This window comes from Diachasmimorpha longicaudata, chromosome 14, assembly GCF_034640455.1.
Source record: "Diachasmimorpha longicaudata isolate KC_UGA_2023 chromosome 14, iyDiaLong2, whole genome shotgun sequence".
Taxonomy (NCBI): domain Eukaryota; kingdom Metazoa; phylum Arthropoda; class Insecta; order Hymenoptera; family Braconidae; genus Diachasmimorpha; species Diachasmimorpha longicaudata.
Genome location: NC_087238.1, coordinates 5,064,657 through 5,089,022, shown reverse-complemented (window position 1 = coordinate 5,089,022; position 24,366 = coordinate 5,064,657). Strand labels below are relative to the sequence as shown.

General features: G+C 38.9%; 1 protein-coding gene across 1 annotated transcript in view; it reads right to left on the bottom strand.

Moving 5' to 3' along the window:
- The window catches only part of LOC135169289 (uncharacterized), a 51,555-nt gene that overhangs the window by 2,958 nt on the left and 24,231 nt on the right, over positions 1 to 24,366 (bottom strand). The window contains exons 3-10 of the mRNA XM_064134148.1: positions 13,515 to 13,935; positions 12,951 to 13,178; positions 12,373 to 12,809; positions 2,707 to 2,900; positions 2,369 to 2,551; positions 1,662 to 1,987; positions 883 to 1,043; positions 119 to 619 (exon numbers count right to left, since the gene is read on the bottom strand). Coding sequence (XP_063990218.1) covers positions 119 to 619; positions 883 to 1,043; positions 1,662 to 1,987; positions 2,369 to 2,551; positions 2,707 to 2,900; positions 12,373 to 12,809; positions 12,951 to 13,178; positions 13,515 to 13,935 — 2,451 coding nt within the window. The remainder of the gene's footprint in view (positions 1 to 118; positions 620 to 882; positions 1,044 to 1,661; positions 1,988 to 2,368; positions 2,552 to 2,706; positions 2,901 to 12,372; positions 12,810 to 12,950; positions 13,179 to 13,514; positions 13,936 to 24,366) is intronic.

Sequence of the window (24,366 nt, the reverse complement as noted above, 5' to 3'; positions counted from 1 at the left end):
CATTTAAATCCTCCATAAGAAAATTAATTACCATTTTCAAAATATGAATTCAATTTTTTTTTAGCTCATAATAATTTGTTTGGGTTTTGTAGTTTTGCCGGATTTAACTAAAATTTACCTGGAATGTCTTGATCACTCGAATGAGCAATTTTACATTTGGCACTTCCATTATCACCACCTCCACAAGTAGGATTAGCACTTTGATAAGCAGGATTTTTGTAGCTAAAGGCTTCACTATCTGTCTTGACCGAGGACATAATCGGTGGCATTGATACTGGCTCGGACGGCAATGTATTGTCCTGCGTAATATCACGATGAAGTTCTTCGATGTAATCGATTGGATTTTTACTACCCTCGGGTATGATAATGGTCTCCTCATGCTCTGACTCCAGACTAAATTGATAATTTGGCTTCTCCAGAGGTGCACCGAGATTGAGAAAACTTGGCCTCAATGGTTTACCCGAATCGAATGAGTCAGTTGCGTCGTACAGGGCTGGTGGATCGATTATATCGTCTGGTATTGAGCCTTTGGCTATTTGAGTTTTTATCGAGCACTGATCGCTGTCTGATGTGTCAATCTGACTCCCCGTTGACACTTGATTCGATGAGTATATCGGTTCTAAAGGGATTTAAAAAAATAAAAATATTTTTATACTCCAGGGGAAGACTTTAATTCACTCGCTGGTGAGCGATTTAAACTTTGTAATTCACTCATTTCTCTGAATATTTTTGAATTATCAGGAGAATAAGAATTTAACTTGCGTTAGGAAAAATACTCAAATATTTGTGATGCAAAGTATTGCAAGAAGCTTTTTGAAACCCTCTTATTATTTTTTTTTCTTCCAACGCGTTGAGAGATTCAGAAAATGAAATTAAATTTACCGTTGTCTCGTTCACCAGTGGGTGTTCTCGAGGCCGGTCGTCGTAATTTTCTCGGTGAGTTTGTGGATGCACCCGATGGCTGCTGAGACCTCGAGCCGTTTGATGTACCAGGTGACAGCTTACGAACAGCCAGATCACAGAGCATATCCATAGCCTCTTGTCTGAAATTTTTTTTTTACTCTTTGGAATTTGTGACTTTTTCTCGGCAGATGAATATGAATTTTTTATTAATGAATATGTCAAGGATCATTCTGCACTATGTCACACGAATAATTACCATTTTCTATGGATTGGAATGCTTTAATATTCGCATTGAATCAGCGTGAAACGCTACCTTCCTACTTTCATGGCGTTGACATTATGGAATGCTATTTAAAATTTGCTATTCACATTATGAATGTAATTATTGGGGAAGTCGCAGGCAGACTGTGTTGCGCTGACAGTGAAGAATACGGAGGTTTTTTTGAGGTGCGAGCCATTTAATTAGTTGATTAATAATTTCATGTTGCGAGAAAATATTTGAATCGGGGGAAAATTGTATAAATTGTTTGTGTCGCAGAAATGAAATACGAAAGTGTAAAGCAATTATTAATCGAATAATAAATAGTATTATATCGAATGTATGATTTACAATTATTAGATATTAATCACGTTATGATAGTCCATAGCTCTTGAGTCAGTTCATGCTCCAACAAGTTTCATCCCGTTTTATTCATCCCCTCCTATGAATAGTTTTCCAACAATTCTCGAGCGAATACCAACAGAAATGAAATCCTTACCGGAGACTCGTGCGAGGTGGACGAAGTGGATGATCGGGCTCAGTCGGTGACAATGCTGATACCGGAGTCTGTGCCAAGTCTCGATAGAGACGAAGTTTAACTCTTGGTCCACACTGTCTCACCAATGCAACTGCCTCCTCGTGGCTCATTGGTGACAGGGGTGCACCATCTACCGCAACAATCTTGTCGCCTGGCTGAATACGACCGTCGCTCAATGCTGGTTCGCGCACCAATGCCCTCACATAATGGCCCAAAGCACTGCTATCCACCTTACGAAGAGTGAAACCCAAACTTCCGCCCACTTTAGTCATTTCAATGTCAAATTCCTGGAAATAGAAGAGTGACATTTTTCTATTCAAGGGAAAAAGATTTTTTTATTGTTATTATTATTATCTTTATTTCCGCGGCAATGGCTCAATAATTATTGTCATAAAAAAGGCCTCAGTTTCTCGCAGAAAATTTTAGACAGAAACAGACGTATTTAATTTATGTTTATAAAAAATATTCAATGGAAGAATTCTTTAATTTCTCCTTTAAATCGCTCCCAATAATTTAAAAAAAAAATCACCGTCAACTTTCCAAGAAGTCGAAGAACCTGATCGGATTGAACTTTGGATTCAACATTTTTTTCTATTCAATAAAGGCCTATCATAAATACATTTCTACATCTTTCATTGAGTATAATACTCCCAAATAGAATGACATACCCCGCAGGGTTCGATCTGAAGTGGTGGAAGTGGATTGAGTAATCTCAGGGGTGGAGGTGGCTCACGACGTGCTGGTGGGGGCGGTGGTGCACCGGGGGGTGAAATATTTTGTTCATCCCCTGGGAGTCGACACACTAAAAGCTCGACGGTGCTCGATGTCGTTCGTAGTACCTCCAGAGCCTCCTAGATAAATGGACAAAAAAAAAATTGTTCCGATTGTAGAGAGGATCGATGAAAAATACATTTGTTTGATTAGTCCCTGGCTGTTGAGGCCATGACGGCCTCAAAAAAATATCAACACAAAGAAATTGATCTTTTTAATTTTTAGTTGAACTCACGTAATTGGTGAGATCAGTGAGGGGTACACCATTCGCCGAAAGAAGAATGTCACCGGGTTGAAGTTTGTTGGATAGTGCCGCTGGCTGTTGAGGAAAGAGCCTTTTAACTCTCACTGGGCCAGCGCTACCACCACCAGATACACTTAACCCGAGCCCACAGCTACTTTTCTGCAGGGTCACCCGAAACGTGCTCTCTGAAATGAAAAATTCAATCAATTGATGGTGAGTTGGGCTGTGGAGTCCTTTTATTTTCGTCTGTGGGTAACTTCTTGGGGTCTCTCTCCTCCACGGAGTTTCTTTTGCTGCGGGGTGTGTGAGGGGTGGTGGAAGCTTTGTAGTTGTAAGTGTTTTTCGATTCGTACTTCTGGGGAGTAAGTCACTTTCGAGGGGGTGGATTTTTTTTATTTGTGTGAGTGAGTTTGTGCTGGTGATTGTTTGAAGTAGTTCAGACAGGAAAAAAATTATCTGAGGGTCTCAATTTTTTGTTTGTTTGAATTAAAACCAGTTTGAGGGGTTTCGCGGTAGTTTGAGAATCAAAAGTTCTCGGTAATTTGTGGTGGAGGCGAGGAAAGATTGTTGTAAAATTTTTAAATCTCTGAGGAATTTTTTTCCAAATATTTCAATACCGATGACAAATCGAAATAACTTATGTTGGACTAGTCCTCACTTTTTTATGAATATCTCGTAATCTAAGGGAGCTACAAATTTTTTTATGAGAACCTTTTTTGTCGAGCTAATTAAGTATTACAACAAATGTAGTAACAAAAAATTCGCTATCTCCCTCAGATTCGGATATATCGCCCAAAAATTGGATTTCCTCATGGATACACTAATTATATATTCAATCAAAATAATTATATATCAACGTGCGAAAAAATACGCCCCTCCACTTATTGCTAAACTTTTTCAGTATTGAAACGTTTGATAAATAGAATCCCTCCAATAGTTTCCGACACAGACTTTGTCAGGAAGAGAATGAAAATAGTTTTAACAACAGGAGCAACGATTCGAAAACGAATACCTCTTTCCATTCCCTCTGTGAAGCTGTTCCGCATGAATTTTTTTTTTTTTTTCACCAGTCTTTGAATAGAACTCCAGGTACACCTTTCCCGCTGGGAGGCCCCCCAGATCATTGAGGACTTTCCGCCGGAGCGGCCGGATATTGGAAAGAACCAAACTACTGACATATCGTTTCATCACATTGTTCAGATCATTGTGAGTACATCCCGGTGGATTTGAATGCTCCCACGACAAAAGGTAATTTACATTTGATGAGTTGCGGGTAATTTTCCAGGACACAACCGACGACACTCTCTATCCCTCTCTCTCTCTCTCTGGCTCTCTCCCCTTATTTACATCTATTTACTCATTTTCTTGGCTGCGGAGAGGGACAGAGAGAGCTGATTTACGGGGTCTTGTGAGACCGCCGGAGGAAAAGAGGATAACAAATTGTGCACTGGGTTTATTTCAGACATCCAGAACTATAATTGCCCAGTGGAATGGGAAAAAAAATGAATCAGGGGACAAACAAGCGCATGTCGGAAGTCAACTGCTGACTGGTGGATTTTTTTTTTTTTAACGAGAGAGAAAAGCCAGTGGAATGGCAAAAAAAAGAGCGAATGCAAACGAGAGTGGTTCAGCGAAACAGAAAGCAAATTGCTACGTTTGTTTGTACGGCATGAAGAGATCGAAATTTCATTTCCATTTATGATTCGGTTTCAATCCCCAGATTTCTTCCATTTTCACCAGACAAAAAGAAAATTCATGATTGACATTTTTTCTATTCGCGTTTGGAAAAATATCTTCTACTTTCCAGAGTGAAGAAATTTTCTGGTGAGATTTCTGCACATTTTCCGTCGAATTAAATAACCCGAGCTTCAAGAAAATGAATCAAGAAAATCTTGAAATTATTTCAAATAAGTGGGGAATTGCTTGCGTCATATCAGAAACTGCAGGTCACACACACAGATATCCACAGGGATATACCAGATATGGTTTGAAAAATATCAAATGGTTTCCGGATTTTTTTTTCATCGAGAAAAAAAATTCCAGGTAAATTTTGCATCTGGAAAATTTTACTCACGAGAAAAATAACGTGTGAACTTTGCTGTGAAAATATTCAATCAACGTTATATCTCACTAAAGAATTCGATGATAAATCAGGTCGCTGGAATATCCGTAAAACCGTTCCAATAAAAAAAAATCCCCCCCCCCTCCCCCCGCCCACTAATTTCCAACGAATAAGTGTTGCATTCACATTTTAAACCTGTTATTCTCTCCCTCTATTCTCCATTGAAAACTCATCTACACACCGTACTGGTGATATAAATTGGCGCAAGTCAATTGAACGGATTCAGGCAACAGTGGAGGTATAGAATTTCAGAAGCAGAAGGGGGATAAGGGGTGGAGGGGTAACAGTATTCACGCTTGGTCAAATGAATGCAATAATGAACGCGCAAAGCCAATATCGATTGCTCCTCAAAATTGCCATTGCATGTGGGCCCTCCACCCGCATACAATTCGTATTTCAAATTCTTTTCCCACCCCTCACCTACCCCTACCTCTTTTTCCCCCCATTTAACAATTTCAAGTACCACAAGTTCCGCCAATTTATCCATTCCCACCCCCTCACTGGGATAATGAGCGTCAGTCACGATCGCTCAGATGAATTTTCATGTTTATAACATCCGATAAAATACGAGTAAAGCATTAAATAAACGTAAAATTTCCCACCCCTTCATTGTTTTGTAATACCACCACTGGCTCACAAAATTCTCTTTCAACGCATGTACCTCACTTTTATTTCAATGTACGGATGGCAGGGTGGACAGAAGAGGGGTAGGGGTAGGGGGTGGAGTGAGGTGAGGGGGGAGAGGGTGATTTCTTTTTACAACCCCTCAGTATATCCCTCAAATGATGGTATCCATTATTTTTCTATTCTATGCAGAGTAAAAAAAAAATGGAGAGTGGAGAAAAAGTTTTATTGAGTCATCAAACGAGTGAAACGACGTCACAACGTCGGTCCTTTTATTCCCCTGCCAGCTGTGGCTGCTGCACAAGCCTACTCGTACTACGTGGGAAAATAACAGGTTGGGTGAGGGGTAGGTGGGGTGACAGAGGCGTGGGATCAATGACGCAAGTGAATATCGTGATATTTCATTGAAACAACAATTTTTTTTTTCGTACTCCAGGAAAGCCGCAGTCTGAAGGGATCATTTTTCAGCAGTTTTATTTGATGAATTTTTTATATTGTTAATTACCAATGTTATTGGGGGTGAGAGAAGATTCTCGAGGGGGAAATTCCGTTAAATAAAGTTGACTGATGGTTTTTTTAAAATTTTTCCATCAAAAAGGTTCCGGGAAAAAAAACGATATAAATTTTTACGCTCGACATTTCCTTCGAGGAAAAAAAAACCTTTGAGTGATGAAAACGAAAGCTGTTTTTTTAATCAAAAATATTTTTGCAAAGATGAACTATCTTCCTTTAATAATACCAAATAAATCCGAATATTTCTACTTCCGTCTTCTTTTTATTCTACATGACATTGAATAATAGCTGCTGAACAAGAAATGGTTATTACACCAGGAGCCGAATGATAGCGATAAAAAACGAAAAATGCCTGCAATCCTATTTTTTCCCTTATCTGGCATTTTTTCCCTGAATGTGTGTGTGTGTGATTGTACACACGCAAGAGGTCTGTTGTTATAAGATGAACGAGTTAGAGCCGTAAAGTGTTACACTAGAAATCGAGAGGGTGTTAAGGCACGATAGCAACCGAACGCCGAACAACGCTGACAACTATGAATTATGGAGTTTGAAAAAAAATTGGTGGATGAGGAGGGGGGGGGGTGAATACCTGGAGAATGAGCTCTCCCCGGATTTCCGGAGGACCTCTCTTTCCCTCAACAGTGGTATTTTCTGTTTCATTGGCCCTCTTTTTCATGGAACGAGAGAAAAGGGGTGAGGGGCGATAAATGCCTCGGGTCGTAGCGAATGACTTCCTGATACTCACTATCGTGAGGTTCATATTTATAACGATTTTAAGGGGGTGAGGAGGGGGGAGAGGAGATGGACATGCAGGAAATTAGTTGCTGAATATCAACAACGACTCAGCGCTATTTGAAAAATTAATTAATTTTCAATGATAACTTATCATATGTTGGGAATTTTCTTTCTGAATCGATTGCCCTTCCGATTTTTTTTTGCATAATTTACATAAAAAATTCCGAAAAAGAGAGTCCATCCGAAATTATCTGGCTGATCTGTTAATAAATATTTTTGTCAGCAACAATAGGGGAAAAAAAATACGATTATCCGGTTGTTTTTATTGTTAATAGCTCTGAAGTCAGAGGGAATTATTTCGAGGTACAAATTAAGCTAATCGAGATTGTTGATACAACTGTGGGATTTTCACCTGGTGACAGCCCCCCATCCCCCTCCCCCCAACCACCTACCCTATTCCCCGGAAGGCATTCAGGATGGATCAACGGATGTCCGCTTCTTTGGAGCTACCGTTGGCACACAGGTGCATGAACCGCACACAGGTGGAAACACACACAGACATACACTTCCAAAATCTAAAATCCAAGCCACGAATGACTTCCTTTGTGTATCCTCAACTCACTTATCCACCTTTCCCCCTTTCTCCCCCTCCATTCCCACTCCTTCACGCTCATGTACTTTGAAACTTATCATCGACAATCGGCCCTGTGTTAAATTATCTCAAGGCGCCATCGCACGAGTGAATCGATACGAAACGCAAATTCGTTGCGATGAAAATTATTCGTTGTTACATCCTTGGCATTAAGGTCAATAATTTCAATAAAAAATTCAAGGAATTTTTTTTTTATTCGAATTTGTCACAGTGTTCATCATCAAAGCTAATTATAAAACTCACATTGCAGAGTTTCATGCATTACAAGCATTACCTATAATGGAACTTTCTGATCTGGAGACGCTTTCAGTTTAATTCCATTTCTGGACTTTTGTAGAGCGGTTGAAGATGAAATAAAAATGTGAAAATGAGTTTAATGTTCGTAAAAATGAGGGAGATATGGATATTACGGTAGGTGGATCCATTACGAGAGGTGGAGGGAGATTTTTGGGTGCATGAGTTAGAGAGACTCGAGTGGAGATAGATTAGCATCAGCTGAAGGGGTTGAAAAAAATCCTGAATTCCGTAGCTTCGATTTTTCGGGGGTCAACAGCCCCACGGAGATAAATAAGGGAAAGTCTCCACTGAATGATCTCCAATAAACAAAAATCATCTGCTGATTAATTATAGAAACTACAGCCAAGAAGAGCGTTATCGATTTTACGGTTCATTTAATTCGGCTCATGGTTTTTGGGACTCACAAGCCCCAGGAGCCCCTACGGAGATTCTAGACGACCAGACTAAGTCAGGAAGAAAATACCACATCAGCTCGTACATCATCCAAAAACAAATCTTTTCTAGCACTGGCTGTTTCCTACATCCGTTCCAAATTCCAATTTTTCTCGAATCCTCTGAATCCACGATTACCTCACAGCATGTTGTTTCCCAATGCTCACATGACAACCGAAACCTCGCCACTGGCAACGATCACTCGGGCATTCGTTTCACCCCAATCCCCCTCGAGCCATTGCACCACTGACGTCACATCCACCAACTCCCAAAATATTTGTATTGAATAATCTATTCACTGGCAACAAAATTCAGGTAATAAAATCACAAATATAATCAGAACAAAATCCTGATGATTGTTAAGGATAATCTTCGTCATTCAGAAGGATGGAAACATAGTAATCATTCAGCAGCAAAAAGACTGATGAGGTTTCTGTTGAAGATGTACGGGAATATAATTAGATCAGTAGGAACTAGTGGATTCACACGAAGTAGTTTATCGTTGGAATTGTGATGATGGCGAAGGGGAGGATGAACTTGTGCAATGCACACAGTGTGCATCAGAAACGATAAGAGGTTTCTGTGGAGTTGAGAATAGCAGGAGGAGAGGGATAGTAACATTTGAGTGGTGAGATTTTGCTTACCTACATTTGGTTTACGTGAAATGCAAAGAGAATGCGCAATGAGGTCACATGTATACAGATGTGACACATTCGAGGATAGGTAAGCCCGCTAATGAGCTCGTTGGAAGCACCAAGTGACTCCTCCTTCTGTTCGTTTAGATACTGTTCGGATGGTGGAACTTAATCATCACTGGGGAAGATACTCTCGAGGAGTTAGTGCGGTTAGTCCATGAGAGATTCTTTCTGAAGCATGAAAGGAGACTCCCTAGGGCCACTTAACTACTGCTGCTGTAGAGGCTGTCAGGGGAAATGGAGAGAAAAGTTGTTGATGATTTTATCCAGAGGTTTTTTTTTTTGAATTACGATGGAGAGAGGAGTACCATTCGAAGAAACGAGGGTGTGGAATTGTCAGCAGAAGGTTGATGCTGCGGAGAATAGCTTGGATTTGAAATAAATTCTAGGATGAGTTAAATTCAACTTTTGGATACACTGGATCAACATTTTGGATCAGATGATCAGGTGAATCCAGGGCAAAAATTGATGGATGTTCTTCCAAGTAGAGTCAAGCTGTTCAGCTTCATGAATTCATGATTTGGTTCAATGGGCCACAGGATATGAGCAAACGTTGTCAAGACTTTTAATCATCTGGAGTTATTTTGAGGATTCGCATGAACATAATGACCCAAACGCATCATGACGCACATCTATATAGGCTTCTGGCCTAGTTTGGTGAATAAGGAGAAGCACTGCGCGGACCCAACGATCAATAGTGCATTCTTGACTCACACGAGTTAGAACTTATGACTCCTTTGTGATGGTTAATCATACATCCACGATAAATATCTAGTATCGTGGGATAGTCAAGTTTTAATTGTAATACTTCATCCGGTTTTGTAGACTCAATCTACCATCAAGACAGTTTGATGAGATGTTGGCCAAGTAATAAAGCCGCAATTATGAAGAAAGTTGAACATTACAAACTTCCCTATTTCATTTGATTGAAAATTCCATGAATTTCCATCGAAATCGTACCTTCAATCACAGATGAAACTGGTTTACCCAGTGTCATTAATTCGACCGGCTTTATCTTAGCCCACAGAGATTAGTGTTTTTTTTTCTTTCTCTCTCTTTTTCTTCATTACTTAAGGTAAAGCCATTGAACATCCCCGAGTTACTTTCATAATCCCACCATTCTCGTAATTTCCAATGCCTCGTTAAGGCCGTGGGGCTCTGGTTTCCCATAATTTCCCCTCATCATACAAATAAATCCAACGGCTAAGAGGGGGATAGTGATCATAACAATACTGTTGCGCTGGTGCAAGGTAGTTTTTTTTTTTTTTACGAGAAAATAATTACGAAGCATAACTATAGAAAACATTGCTGAGCGGTAATGCACCGGCACGCGACGCCCCAGAAATTATTGTCGGGGTCAACTGCACCAAAGGTGGATAACTATTCTCTCGAGATGTTTCGAGGGTAATTGATAAATAATACAATGTTACCAAACAGACGGTTTTTATGACGTTCAAATGGTTTTGCAGGTGGATTTATTGTTTGGTAATTACCCTATCAGACGCTTGAAAGGTTCCGGGTTAAATTTCCGGTTATAAAATTTTTTTATATTCATTATTAACGTCTCTATAATTCATTACACCCCTGACACCCTCTTAAGAACAATTGAAATACCCCTCCATAATTTTTAATTATACTCTTTCCTAAAATTAAATTCTGTGTAAATAATTATTTGGAAGTTCTTGTTAACTCGATGAATTATAATTTATGAAAACAATTTCATCCCTCTCTCAACAGCTCGCCGACCTTTATCGCTTCTATTGACACAGTTAACTAAACGATCTAATTACTCTCACCACCGCTAACAAAAATATTATCCCCCTGACAATGAACACACGTTAATTGAGTGAACAAATGGAATTAACCCTGAAAATTATCACTGATATTCGTGATACACCACTTTGCACGCAACCATCCAAAACCTGTCTACAATATCCGATGTGTCGCACATCGTAAGCTAGCCCCAGAGTACAATGGGCACCACCCCAATGTGGTGGCCAACAGTTTCTAGGGTTATTATCGTGCTAACAGGCATGACTCGAGCGTACCATGGATTTGCATACAGGCACTTTTCATTCGATGACCCCCTGGGCTTTGTACACCAGTTGAAGGAGTAGAGAGTCACTGTGTTTAGCTGTTCCTGCTGTTTTCGTGTCTTGAATTTCCATTTGTAATTGTTCAAACTCGTGAATTTGTATTTGAGAGCAAATGGGAGATCCTTATCGTTGCATTTTTTCATCGCAGTTAACGACATATTAATGGAATAGCGAGACAAGATAGGGTGGGTGCGGCCGGAATGGCCTAGATATGAGAAGAATTCAATAAAAATTACTGAAAAAAAGTTTTTCCGTGGAAACCGCAGAAAAAAAATTGGAGAAGAATTTTTGAAAGTCCGACAATTGCGCGAGGAAATGTTCAGTTAAATATTACAGTACTATATTGCAGGACAAAATATTTATAGGATATTTCCAGTCGAAGTAAGAATATTCCATAAAAAATTGAAATTTCACGAGATAAATTGATTATCAGGTACTTTTTTTTATTGTTACCCCCGAAGTAACGAATAAAAGCGTAAAATAGATCGAAAATACTCACGAGGAAGCGAATTCCTTGATCATCTGATTCATTTCGCCAGATGAATAGAAAGGGTGAAAAATAAATGGCTCGAACATCCTGACTCAGAGGTATTTTCTCTGTAGTTATTTTTCGCTCCTATTCTTCACTGAAATAGGGGCAAACCCCTGAGTGATAAAGAGACAAAGCGGCCTTTTATCGTCTTCGTGGGCTTGTGAATGGATGAGGAAGGGGGAGTGAAGCGTCTCCAAGATCCATTGAAAATTTAGAGAACGACGCGTAGCTCGGCTTGGCAGTAATGCCACTCGTAAGACGAGGGCAATTAGGGGATGAAAATGGGTGGGGAGGGGAAGATTTGCCTACCGAATTGTTCAGCTTTTGGTTTATGGGAAAAATAAACCCTATACGACAGTAGCTAAAGGAATTATTGTTATATCTGATTATCATTTTTACTCACTGTATATGTAAAATACGAGTCACTGGATCCAATTATTTCGATTCAACAATTCTGATGAAAAAAATGGTTTAAAAAATTCTCCACGACTCGCAGAATCCTCGACTCATTGATTATTCAGGTTTTTTTTTTCATTTTATCTGGGATAATATGAGGAATCAGTCGACTGGCTAATGAGGGTGGACGTTATAGTACAACTGGAGTTACGAGGAATTTTATTATTTAAAAAATTGAAAACTGAATTTCATTAAATACGAAAATACTGTCGTAATTTCGCGAATCAAATACTGTTGTCATGACTGCGATTTTCGATTTAACGCAACCATAATTTCAAATTAATTAAGAAAAGACTGCGGATTTTCACGTTTGATAAAATCTAAAATTTCCGTTCGTTTTTCGAAAAACCCGGATATTTCTTTATTTTTTCGGAATTCATAGAAAATCCTTTTTCCGATCTAGCAATTTATCCCAATAATAATCATTCGTCAGGTCTGTTAAATAACATTCATTCCTTCACGACTCATTAATCTCCTAATATTTTTTATTCCATTAATCCTACCTGGAACGATACGAAGTATCGGTTGACCTGGTAACGAGGGTGGATGCTCATCCTCAGGCGACCTCTCAGAGGCGTATCCCTGATCCTGTGGCTCCCCACCAAGTCTACTCGTTTTAATATCAGTTAAACGATCAAACTGACGATGCTTCATTAATTCGCACTCTGGTTTGTGCACAACGTTCATCAAGAGCTCGCCATCGGGATTGTTACTCTGCTGTTGAAATGCTTGAATTCTAGACGGATCACACCACTTTGGATCAATTCTTCTTTTTGGCAATGTACCAACCAGATCTAAATGATTGTTGTGATATCTGTCATCGTAGACACGTGAGTATCTAACACCCGAGTCTACGGTGTCTACGCTCTGATTTTTTCGCACCAGGTCGAAGTTACCGTGTTTGCAACGAACAAGATCCAGGTCGCTGTCCTGTTGATACCTGAATTACAATTATTATTCAATTAAAAAATCTGTAACGACAGAAGAACAATCTAAAGTGGAACGAGTGAAGATATTTTTTTTCCTCGTTCAATCAATTTTTTTTTTTCCTCCAATCCTCGTTTCTACTGGTTTTACTCACCTCCATGGATTCCCATCCAACGAATCCTGGGAACGATATCTCACAAGATCGAGAGCCTGCACCGGACTATCCGAGAAATGCACCCCATGAATTCTCTTCTTGTGTGGCAATGTTCCACCCAAATTACCGCTCATCGTGTCTGATATCACGTTATTGTTGTCTATCGGATCGTCCTCCAGGGATTCTTGGTCATCCAGATTGTTCGGCAGCGATCCTGAGATTTTGTACCTTCAGGATAAATCAATGATCATTACTGGAATCAATCATTAGCCCTCGGTCAAATTGAAATATCAAACGAATCACTTCCCCTCGACAAAATGCACACACCATCACCCAATTTTGGAATTTTAATTATGACCTACCAGTTGCATGATCAAGACGAATGATCAGATCATCAGCTACATAGCCCCAATTTTTAATTAGTAATTAAAAATTTAATTAAACACATTTTAATAGTCTACTTCGTGCTATTTTAGTCGTAAATTCAGAGTATGCGGTATCGAGGGAACTGATGAATTCAAAGGGAAATGAATGATGAAGAGGTCATGATTTATCCGAGCTTACCTCTCTTGTGGACCACTGGAGCATGGCACGAGTATCTTCCCAACGTGATTGAGCTTTCCCTTTGGATCACATAGGTTACCAGATGACTGTGTCCTACGTCCAGTGAGGCCTTTCTCACTGTGCCTACTGAGATTCGAGCCCATTTTATCCACATCAGTATCGATCCTACCATCAACTACTACATAACCAGGACTATTCTCCTTGTTCGGATAATTGAAGTATTTGCTTATATCCCGTGCATTGATCTTGTATTTTGCTGGTATCGGTGGTGGTGGTGGACGACGTCTATTGTCAGATAAATCACGTAATTGGGGACGACAAAAGCTCAGATAATTTGGATCATCATTTTCATCAACTTGGCTGTTGTTTATCTGGTGGTGCCAAGTATCCTGTGCACCAGGAGAAATCACCACCCCCTCACCTGGAACATAAAAAATGAGGGAAATTAAACTGATGAATTGAGAAAGAAATGTATTGAATTTTTTTATGAGTAAATTCCGATAAATTGATAAATGAAATTCTGGTGGTATCAGAAAAATTCTGATGCTGGACGAATTACCAGATCACGTGGAGCTCATGTTCCTGGTTGTCGAGGGGGAACGAAGAGTTCCGGCAAAAGGATTCTGTCGTGTTGAATCGGAATTTTTCCCGGTATTTTTCACTAAAATAACTGACGTAACTGGATTTTTCTGCTCTTTCTGGTGCATTTCGCTTGGAAAAATCATCTCAACTCGTTTTATCATACCCGCACGCTATCTTTTTTCAAAATCCTCTCTCTGTGTGGAGGTATCCAGTGAGTGGATGATTAATCAAGGCCTTAATGGGCCCAATGCACTTTTTCTTTTTTTTTTTTCGAGAAAGAAAATTCTTCCGGCGATGTTTTTTTATTCATCTGAGGGTTCTTTTGCAATTTTTTTTTCCTACACACGTGTAAATTCCTCGGGCGATAATGCTTGAGATGGGGAAGCTTTATCGTCTACGCTTTGCATTCATCATCCAGCATTCAGTCTGCACAACTCTTGTCTACAAGGGCTCTTCTCGTCGTTACTAGTCACTTTGTACTTTTTTTTTTCGCGAATGAGCAATCTGGGGGGAGGGGAGGTTTCATGTGGGGTGAGTCAGCGGAAGGTGGATGCTTGGTTAAGGTGAAGCAGAATGAGAGTTCCAAGGATTTTTCTGAAACTCCATTAATTTATTCGGAACAAAAGATTCATTTAGTTGATAGCCTCACGAGTGTTCTGTTGATTGAACGGGGGACAATTTGATAAAAAAAATTCTCAAGAAGCGCTGGGAAATTTTTAATCTAAATTTTCAACGGCTGTGGAAATAAATCAGAGAATTTTATCTGAAGAGGATTAATGGGAATGGAGGAATGAATCAGCAGAAATTTTTTCACTAGTAAAATGTATTGCCAGGTCACGTGAAGAGAAGAGAAATAATTTTAATTATAGTTGTTAATCAAAGGAAATTCTTCTTTTATTCAAATTGGGAGACTAAAATAAAAATTTGAGTTGTTCATAATCTTAAAAATTAAAAACCTCAATTTTTATGTAAAAAATAACAAAATATATGTAAAACATATCTTATGTATTTTAGAAAATTGAGCCAATTCAAATTATTCTTTGAAATATTTTAAAAAGAACTTTTTTTCCATCGGTCAAACGATTATATTTCCAGGTCATTTTTTTTTGTATCCATTTAAAACTCACGAATGTGTATAAAAAATAAAAAAATATATTCTCCAACTCTGTGAAATTCTATACGAATTTCGATATTGTCATGTTTCATGGAACTTCTATTTTTTGGCTTTGATGGGATTTCCATACCGTGTGCGCGGTGTGGAGATTCCCACGGGAAATTATTTTCAATTATTCGATCTAGTGGGTTTGTGATATAGTTCCTCGACGATTGGTGATAGTGGCTCGGTGGTGGTGGTGGTATACCACTGGGAAAATGGGAAAAGGTGTTGTAGAGGTAACATCAGATAGGCGCGCGTTCTGTTTGATCGGTGAATCGTAATCTCCGAGTCAAGCATTTGTAGGGCATACGATAAGTGGTTGCAGACATACAGAGGGAAATTGTGGAGCACAAGGGTTAACTGGCAATTGTCCCCCAACGTTTGACTCTATTTTTCGAATTTTTCTTCGATCGATTTTGCAATTTAATTGAGCATCAACTTTTATTCGATCTCTTCATAAAAAATACGTTTTCCAAATTTCTATTTATCTTCATGGACTAATTAAATAAAAATTCACTTGTTATCAACCTCTTCATCAACCAGTCACTCATCCACGACAAAAATTCCCTGAATTTTCGATGAAGCCACAGTCGAAAGAATTTCATTCCAAAATTTACCAACACACTTCTTCCTTGATTTAATTATCCGATAAATCCCATCACTATCACATCACATTTGGAAATAAAAAAAAAACATCTCAGACTTGGGGAAGTCGTTAGTCATTATCAATCACTACCATCACAAAAACCCGCTGCGTCGTCCGGTGAAACGTTGAGCTATAAACTATCAACCGGTCCAGACACATCCAAAAATGAAGAATTTCAAAATGCCCAATTATCCTCTACCTCTGCCATCGCTTCCACCAACGAAATAACACTCACTTCGTTCCTGGCCCATCCAACTCACAACTAAACTCATTCCCCAGTGACTGATAACTCCAGAGTGTCTCCTCAATAAAAAAAAAAAAAGTAAGAATTACCCGAGATAAGGTGAGACTTCTTTCTCCAGAACTCACGGGAAAAGATGATCGTTTATCTCTCAAGCCAGTCCTTGACACAGAGCAATAAAGTTTTCTTCTGCTTCCTTTGACTCCTCCGGAAATAGTATTTCTGCTCCTGGCAGACGTTATCAATAAATACTTTTAAGGAATCACGCCTAGACGAATTCCGAATGAACTAGTCACCTACCTAAGCCGTTTGTCACTCCACGATGTAATCAAAGTTTAGTGAGTGAGCAATCGATGACGTCAGTGCAATCAATGATTAGATTTGAACTAGTTCTTTGGGTGGGATTTAATCGTTGGAAATTAGATCCCCACATTTGGAAATTTTTAGGAATTTCACCGATGAGTGAAATTGAACGGTTTTTATATTTTGAATACATCAAAAAGGCGGGAAAATCGATAGAAGTGACAAATGAAGATGATTTTTTTATTAATAATTCAGTAATGACGTGAATCGCGATAAAGTGACTCACCTCTCAGTCGAGCTTTTAGAAAATCTCTTGGAATCTCATTTTCTTAATTTGCAATAGACCATAATTAGATAAATTATGAATTTCATAAATTTTTCACATCAATTTACCGAAACACTCGGCTTTCATTCGCCCGAACCCCTCCATTCACTCTCTCACTAATCAATTTTTGATAGTCACTCGGAAAACTTTGGGGTTTCATAAGATATCGTTGGGTAGGTGGGGAGGAGTAATGAGGGTTGAAAGTGGGTGAGTGAGGAAAAACAGAGGAAATATGGCGTCACGAGAAGGAGTGGAAAAGTTCGGTGGTAAGTTTTGTTCTCTCAAGGTGACACCGAGACAAGAGTTTTTAACTAGAGACTCGAGCAAAATTTCTCCTGAAGATTTCTCCTCCCACCTAGATACTGACTTTTTATTTCACTGGTGGATGATGGAGGAGCACCAGAGAGGATATAAAAACAACGAAATACCGAGCGTCCGGGAATAACGTGACAGAATAATTAATTATAAAATTTCCATGTATATGGAATATTTCCTGTGAATTCAACGTCATAAAAATCCACACCATCGTCAATCATATCACCAATATTTTGTCGTATGGGTCACCATTAAATACCAAGACTTCTCAATTTTTTTAACATCCCCCGAGGGCTCATATATTTTTCTTCGTCTTCCAACCGCCATGAAAATATTTACTTTCCCAATAAACAGTTCGAGTCACGTCCCCATATTTTTCCAATACATAAAACCTATCGATCAGACATGTGTGCTATATATTTATACCCTAATTAGTCCAATTCAACATACTTCCCCTGAAATCACCCCTAACTACCACTAAAGAAATGAACCAATGAACCAGACAAGAAGTTCAACCCTTTCGTTCCCACATTTTTTTATTTATTTCATTCAACTCAATTTCCACGTACTTCAGCTAATTTTTTTTTTTATTCACACCTAATGTCGAATATTTTCACTCTGTGCTGTGTAGATGAGAACGAATGACTGAACGCAGTGCGCGAAAGGGTATGAAATATCCAGGCAATATCACGTTGCTCGTGAGAGTCGATCCTCCAGGGATATTGCATATTATCTGCCATTCGTAGTGTGTCCCAGGCAACACTGTGTAGGAATATGTATTGAAAGCTTTTATGCAGGGAATACATATGCCATGAGCAATCCCATATGGCACTTTCTAGATTTTTTTTTTTTTTTATGTTTGGAAATGTATCGGTTTTGCTGAGCCATCGCCAATGGTCGGTGATACCACGAGGATTTATTTGGATTGATTGTGGGGGGGTTGAAGGGGGGAGGGGCGCTTGAAATGAAGTATTTAACAATATTTACTCCTGAGAAATTAATTATGCAATAATAATTGTCTGTGAGTGACCGTTAGAACGAGAACAATTAACAATTCCGTAACTTTGTTTTTGCGGGGTTCAGGAGCCCCGTCTTTAAGAGATTAGAAAGTGTTTTTGCGTTTATTCAATGAATGTGGATATCGATTGTCATGGAATGCACCTTAAATTTTCCCCCGAGGATCTGCCAATTAACGCGATGAAAGAAAACGTCTAGAAGTAAATCATAGTCTCGTGAACGAATGCTAATCCCTTCGAGAAGAAAATAAATTAACAATCTAACCGTTGATTCTTCATTCAGATTGAAATTCTCGGAATGCAACTAATGACACCCCATGAGCTACAATAAAAAAAAAATCCTAGGGTCATAACTCCATCCAAACGACAATTTCATCCTAAAATATGACGAATAATTTGAATAATAATGCCCCTAAATTGCTCTCGAGCGCCTATCCTGAAAATATTGATAAATAAATGACCACTAAGAGGTAGAGGTATTTGTGTATGTTTTCATCCCAGTAAATGACTCTCTGGGTGTCACATGGAGTAATATGCGAGCCGAGTTTCAACCAACCACTGTGTTGCGGATGCTTTTGCGTTTGCGTGGGCGAAACTCGCTTTGCATATTTTCATACCAACAGCACAGGTTATTTACCATAGACGACTGTACGGAATTCCGGACTAGTCCACACACAACTGGTTGCCAAAATCATGAATAAGAAATATTTTATTGAATCTCATTACGATTATTTTTAGTTCAACTCTAACAATTGTGAATCATCAACCGAATCACCAGAACCCAATTGACTTAAAATAATATTTTTAATTATAAAATTATATAGTATATGATTGTTCCATCACCTGAAATAAAAATTCAACTGTGAGCCACCAAAATAAATAAATAAATAAATAAATAAATATCTACATTTTTTTTTATTTATTTATATTCAGCTCAGAACCTTTTGGACTTCCCACGCTTTTATCACCTCCATCCCCCCCTCCCCCCATCATAAATTTTCAACTTACGCATTTTCCTTCAGTGTAAAGCACAGGTCAATGATTGAGGGCCATTCTGAAGGGTAGAATTTGTTTGAAGGTATCCCCCCCAAAGCCGCAATGCAAACACAGCAGGTACTCTTTGGCCTTCTCTCCCTTTCCACGAAAATCACCACTGAAAATTCCAATAAACCACCCGACGTAATCCGGAGATATTTCCAATCCGGCACGTAATGCAACCAGGTGATGGTAAAACACCGTCAGGGACCTGTCCAGGATACTCATGCCCACCAGCCGTATCGATAATTATGCATATCCAGTAATTGTGATTCAGTTGATGTAATTAAACGTAATAAAATCGAAGGCCTCGTGGCACACCACATTACACCATCAAAATCCCAAAACAACACTCATTACAATCCAACCGGAATTCTCCCAAATTGGGCCCAAAACGTATTCTACTTGTGTATCACTGAAGATGATACTAAAAGTCCGATGTATTTGATCATTGGGACTCGGTGGGAGTAACTGAAGGTGAACTATGACCCCACATGACCCTGTGGCAGGGCATTATGGATCATGAGACTGTCAAAGACCCCAGACAACAGTAACTGATAACTTAAATCACGAGCACTATCACTTCCATCATAATCAGCTCAATTCAAGTCCCAGAATCATCACCAAATCCGGAAAAATCACGACAATCTATGGTACCACACCTGAATCATCGTACAAATATCTCTTAAACCGACGAGGACGATCTACAAGTCCCACATATTCAATGATTATGATTCAAGTGGTGTCATTGAACGTGAATCACGACCCCGTGTGGCCTTGTATCCGGACATTTTGCATTTTCAGACTGCCAAAGGCCCAAACAACTCCCCAATGACCTCAACCACCAGCACAACTTCCTTCTGAATTCCTTTTCATCCAACTCTACGATAACATCACCAAATCACCCCAAACAATCACAACCTACACCCGCATTCCCCCTAAATCATCATGAAACTAGTCCACAAGTCAATTCCCCGACGATGACGAGCCGATAACAAACTGCATTCGATCCTCAGACTTCAGATAAAATAATTGACCGCAAGGCTTGATCCTGTGTGGCCCTTGGCCCCGACATTTTGCATTTCTCACCAGTCAAAAAGGTCCCAAATACCCCAACTTCACAATCTAAACCACCAACACCATCACATCCATCACAATCACATCAAAAATTCCAAAATCACAATCAGATAATCCCAAACCATGACAATCTATTTCAGAATCGCTGCTAAATCGTCAGGAATGCAGTGGGAAAAAGTCGTTCGAACGGACGCAGACTAAAAGATCCGCGAACAAGAATAAAAAAAAAACATCAACAAGAAAGACCGTAAGAATGTGGTGGAGCTCCTACGGGTTTGCTGAACCACGATGCACTGAAAGCTGACTGGCTTCGGTTCTTGATTCTGAGGTTCAACGGGGGGAGGGGAAAAAAAAAAAATACACCAACGAAGAGAGAGGGCCCCCAAGCACCAACGGTAGATGATTATACATTTGTGTTAGTGAACAACAGCCTCCGACTGTAGACACTTGGAACGAGAAAAAAAAAATATTAAATAAGAACGAAATGAATTGTAGAAGGGGATATGATCGTGTCTACCAATCCCCTACTCCGTTGAAAAGTATTTCCTGAGGTATGCGTGACGTTTCACCACGTCACGGTACTTCCCAGTGTGTGAATTATATTCATAAATTAACGAATAGTAATTGTGGATGAGTAACGAGGAATCACGGTTTGCTAACGTTGTAATAGTTGTGGTAAATTTAATGTTCGTTTTAGGAGGTTGATATTTCTATGGATCAGTTGGTGAATGATTGGATGAAGGAAGTTGTTGAAAGGTGTGTTTGCTAAGGTGGATTAGACCTGGAGATCGGCTCTTTGGATTTTCGGTTAGTCAATGGAATGAGGTTTGACTTAACATCCGGGAAATGATGAGCTAGATTGAGGTACCAAGTTGGAGTAAATATGTGATCAGGATTTAGATGTGATACGATGAGGTAGGAATTCAACTTGTTTCAAGAGTCTTTTGAAAAAGGGTATTGACATGTTTGTTTGGTAGTCAGTAATTTGTTATTGCAGTTGTACTTTGTTGATTGTGTAGATGTTGGCAATTTGTATATCATTGAATGTCAAGGTAATTTGCTTGTGAATTGTTTCATCTGTCTGTTGCAAGACTTCTGTAACTGTCAAACTGTTATCTATCGAGAAATCTTGAGGAAATGAACAATTGTTTAATTTGGATTAGTTCCCGTGAGATATTCCCCAAATATAATTAGTCTGATTAGATTGTCGGAGTTTTCAAGTGGTTGTTATCAACAAAACTCTTGATGTGGATAATTATGAGATGTGATAACAATTGAAGACAGTCTCCAGTTGTTTTGTTTTCAGAAGCTGTTCTGGGTGTCATTGTTGTGCTTGTTAATTAAACTAATGATAATGAACTATTGATGAACAAGATGATCACTTTGATTGCATTGTGAGGGCTGAGAATAGCTGGTTAGTGTACGTTTAATATCATTTGGAAGATAAATATGGGATTATGGACTAAATAATCAGACAAACACTGAATATCGATTATGAAAAATCCTCGAAATGTTCGATATCTTAAACTATATCAATATATCGTTGATCGTCTCTATCAAAGTCTTCTCGGAAGGCCGAATACTAATCAAATTTAATAAATGTGTTTATCCCACTAGAGATATTCGTCACTCAAACTTCAACCGACCACAATTTTCTGGAAATTGATTTCCGCCAGCAATTTCATATCTCATAACATTTCATAATTCTTAACAGTAATTGCTTTGTCATTGAATTTGCCTTTTCCATCTAAAAATAGTCTACGAGGTTCAGCTTCAGTTGAGTTGACTTGGAATCCATTCAATTTATCGCAGAATAATCTCAAAATTCTCAAAATCACTCCCAAAAATTGAAGACAGTCTCAATTTTTCCAATTTTCAACAACTGCCTCTGATTCTCGTTATTATAAAATTAATTTTCGCACCACAAAACAGTAACAAAATGAATAACTACTTCCGTTAGCCTCTCAATGGTACAAAATATTTATATTTCATGTGAAAAATCATCCGGATTTTATATTCATCACTGTTCCATTCTGATAAATCTCCAATGGAGATGTCTTCAAGTACATCAAGATATCATTTTCCATCAAAGGCTTCCGAGAAGCCGGGGATTCAATGCCACGCTTTATGAATGTGTTCATCTCACCGAAGAGATTTGTCAGTCAACCAGCGAGCAACCACAATGATCTCGAGATGATTCCCATCACGCCACCTCGTTTTCACAGCGTCTGACAGGTCTCCCATTGGGCAGCTTAACTTAACATTTTCCAAGTCAAGATATCGTGAAGAGAATTTTGAATGACTTCAAATTAAACTATAAATATTTTAGGGTGGGTCCGGAAGTTAAAAATAATAAACCGTACAAAGTAATTACTTCCTGTCCCTCAAGATTTAATTTTCAAACGCAAATCAATTCATCCATTTGTGCCGCCACAGACAGACAAAACCAATGGCGCGTGTAGCGCGCGAAATTTAAATTTCCCGCCTAAAATATGAACATGTGAGAGTTGTATTGACAAGGGATTAATTTAATTCACGTGTTTGTGCTTTTAGGGGTTGATAAATATGCAAAAGCTCGTGGAAGTAATGACTGAGGTCAGGTAAATCATGATTGAACATATTGAATTTTCTAAAATTGTCAAAATCATGCGAAATTCAAAGAGGATAACACCGTAGCGTTAGACAGCCGTAAATTTTCGGTTCCTCATTGTACCACAGTTACTCCCACCGTCCAAAGGAGTTAGATACAGACGAGGAGAGAATTGTTACGACTTAAAGTGGCCAAACACTATTCCCAATGCTCCACCAACCAGAATAAAGCCCGACAGCCACGAAATATCATTGTCCACTGGGACACATCACAGTAGTAAGGTGAATGAGGGGTGGGGTGGGGTTGGAGGGTGGTACGAAATGTTGGTGGAGTTAGTTGGATTAATATGATCAAACCCAAGAGGAAATTGATAGTCGACTTTGTATGGTAGACACAATGAAAGTGTGAAACGTAATTTAACCGTGAAATTTGAGGGGATGAAAAGGGGTGGTGAGGGGTAACAATGGGGCTTGTGAAGGATCCTTTGGGTCTCAGTGATTGTGGGTACTTGAGGTAGTCAAAGTATCAGTGAGAGGGCATCGGTTGAACTTTGATGTACGTGAAACTGATGGGGTTGATGGAAAGGGGATAGATGATGATGATGATGAATTTGTTTTGAGGTAATAGTTGACCAAGAAATTGGTGTTCATCGACCAGTGACATCCAGTATTTATGGTGGGACCATAATTTCGGGTTATCTTTGACACGAGGACTCGATAAATCCTATTTGTAACGTGTGAATTGTGGCGATAGGTGAATGGGATATTTTTGAATTTATTTTATTTTGAAATAACGGTGATGGGGTGATTTGAGGGTGGGTTATACTCTGTTTGGAAAAATGGGTCTTGGGGATATTTTATGGGCTTTTTGGTGGGTCTAAGGGGGCTCTAGAAGGCGAATTCCTTCGACGACTGGATAAATATTAAATAACAATTTTGTTTTTTTGGTTGAGAAACAAATATTTTCCCACAAAAATTAGGAAATATGAATTATCACGAGGGAAATTAATTCACAATATTTCAGAATAAAATCACATTTTGGAACAAGAGCAATTTTCCACGATATTTAAAAATTATTTTATCATTTAACTGAACCCAATTCCAGAAATATCAACAAAATAGTTTTTACGAATTTTCCATCACCAGAATTTCTAACCAGTAAATCATGTACGAAGTTTATGTACAATTCCGGAGATCAAATGCCACTCGTACATGATTTTCATCCCTGTTCGAGACAGTTTGATTTATCAATTTCAAATATATTCGAGGCACCCGGAATCGTCCGAATGGAATGAGAAAGCAATAGCTGGACCTTGTCCAGCATCAGAAGATCGTTAAATTCAGTACTGAGGAGAATTCGAAATCCCAAGGATTGCCAGGATCGTTGAATTCAATCGATTGGAACGAAAAATTCAATTTCATTTCGATGTACACGAGCTCACTGGCTAATCCCTCCTCCCTCATTAAAAAAAAATAAATAAATAAAATACAACGAAAAGGAGTCGGGGGGGTTGGAGGAGTTTGTGAGAGACGTCGTGCATCTTCCTGGTGGAGTCATCTGTTCGGT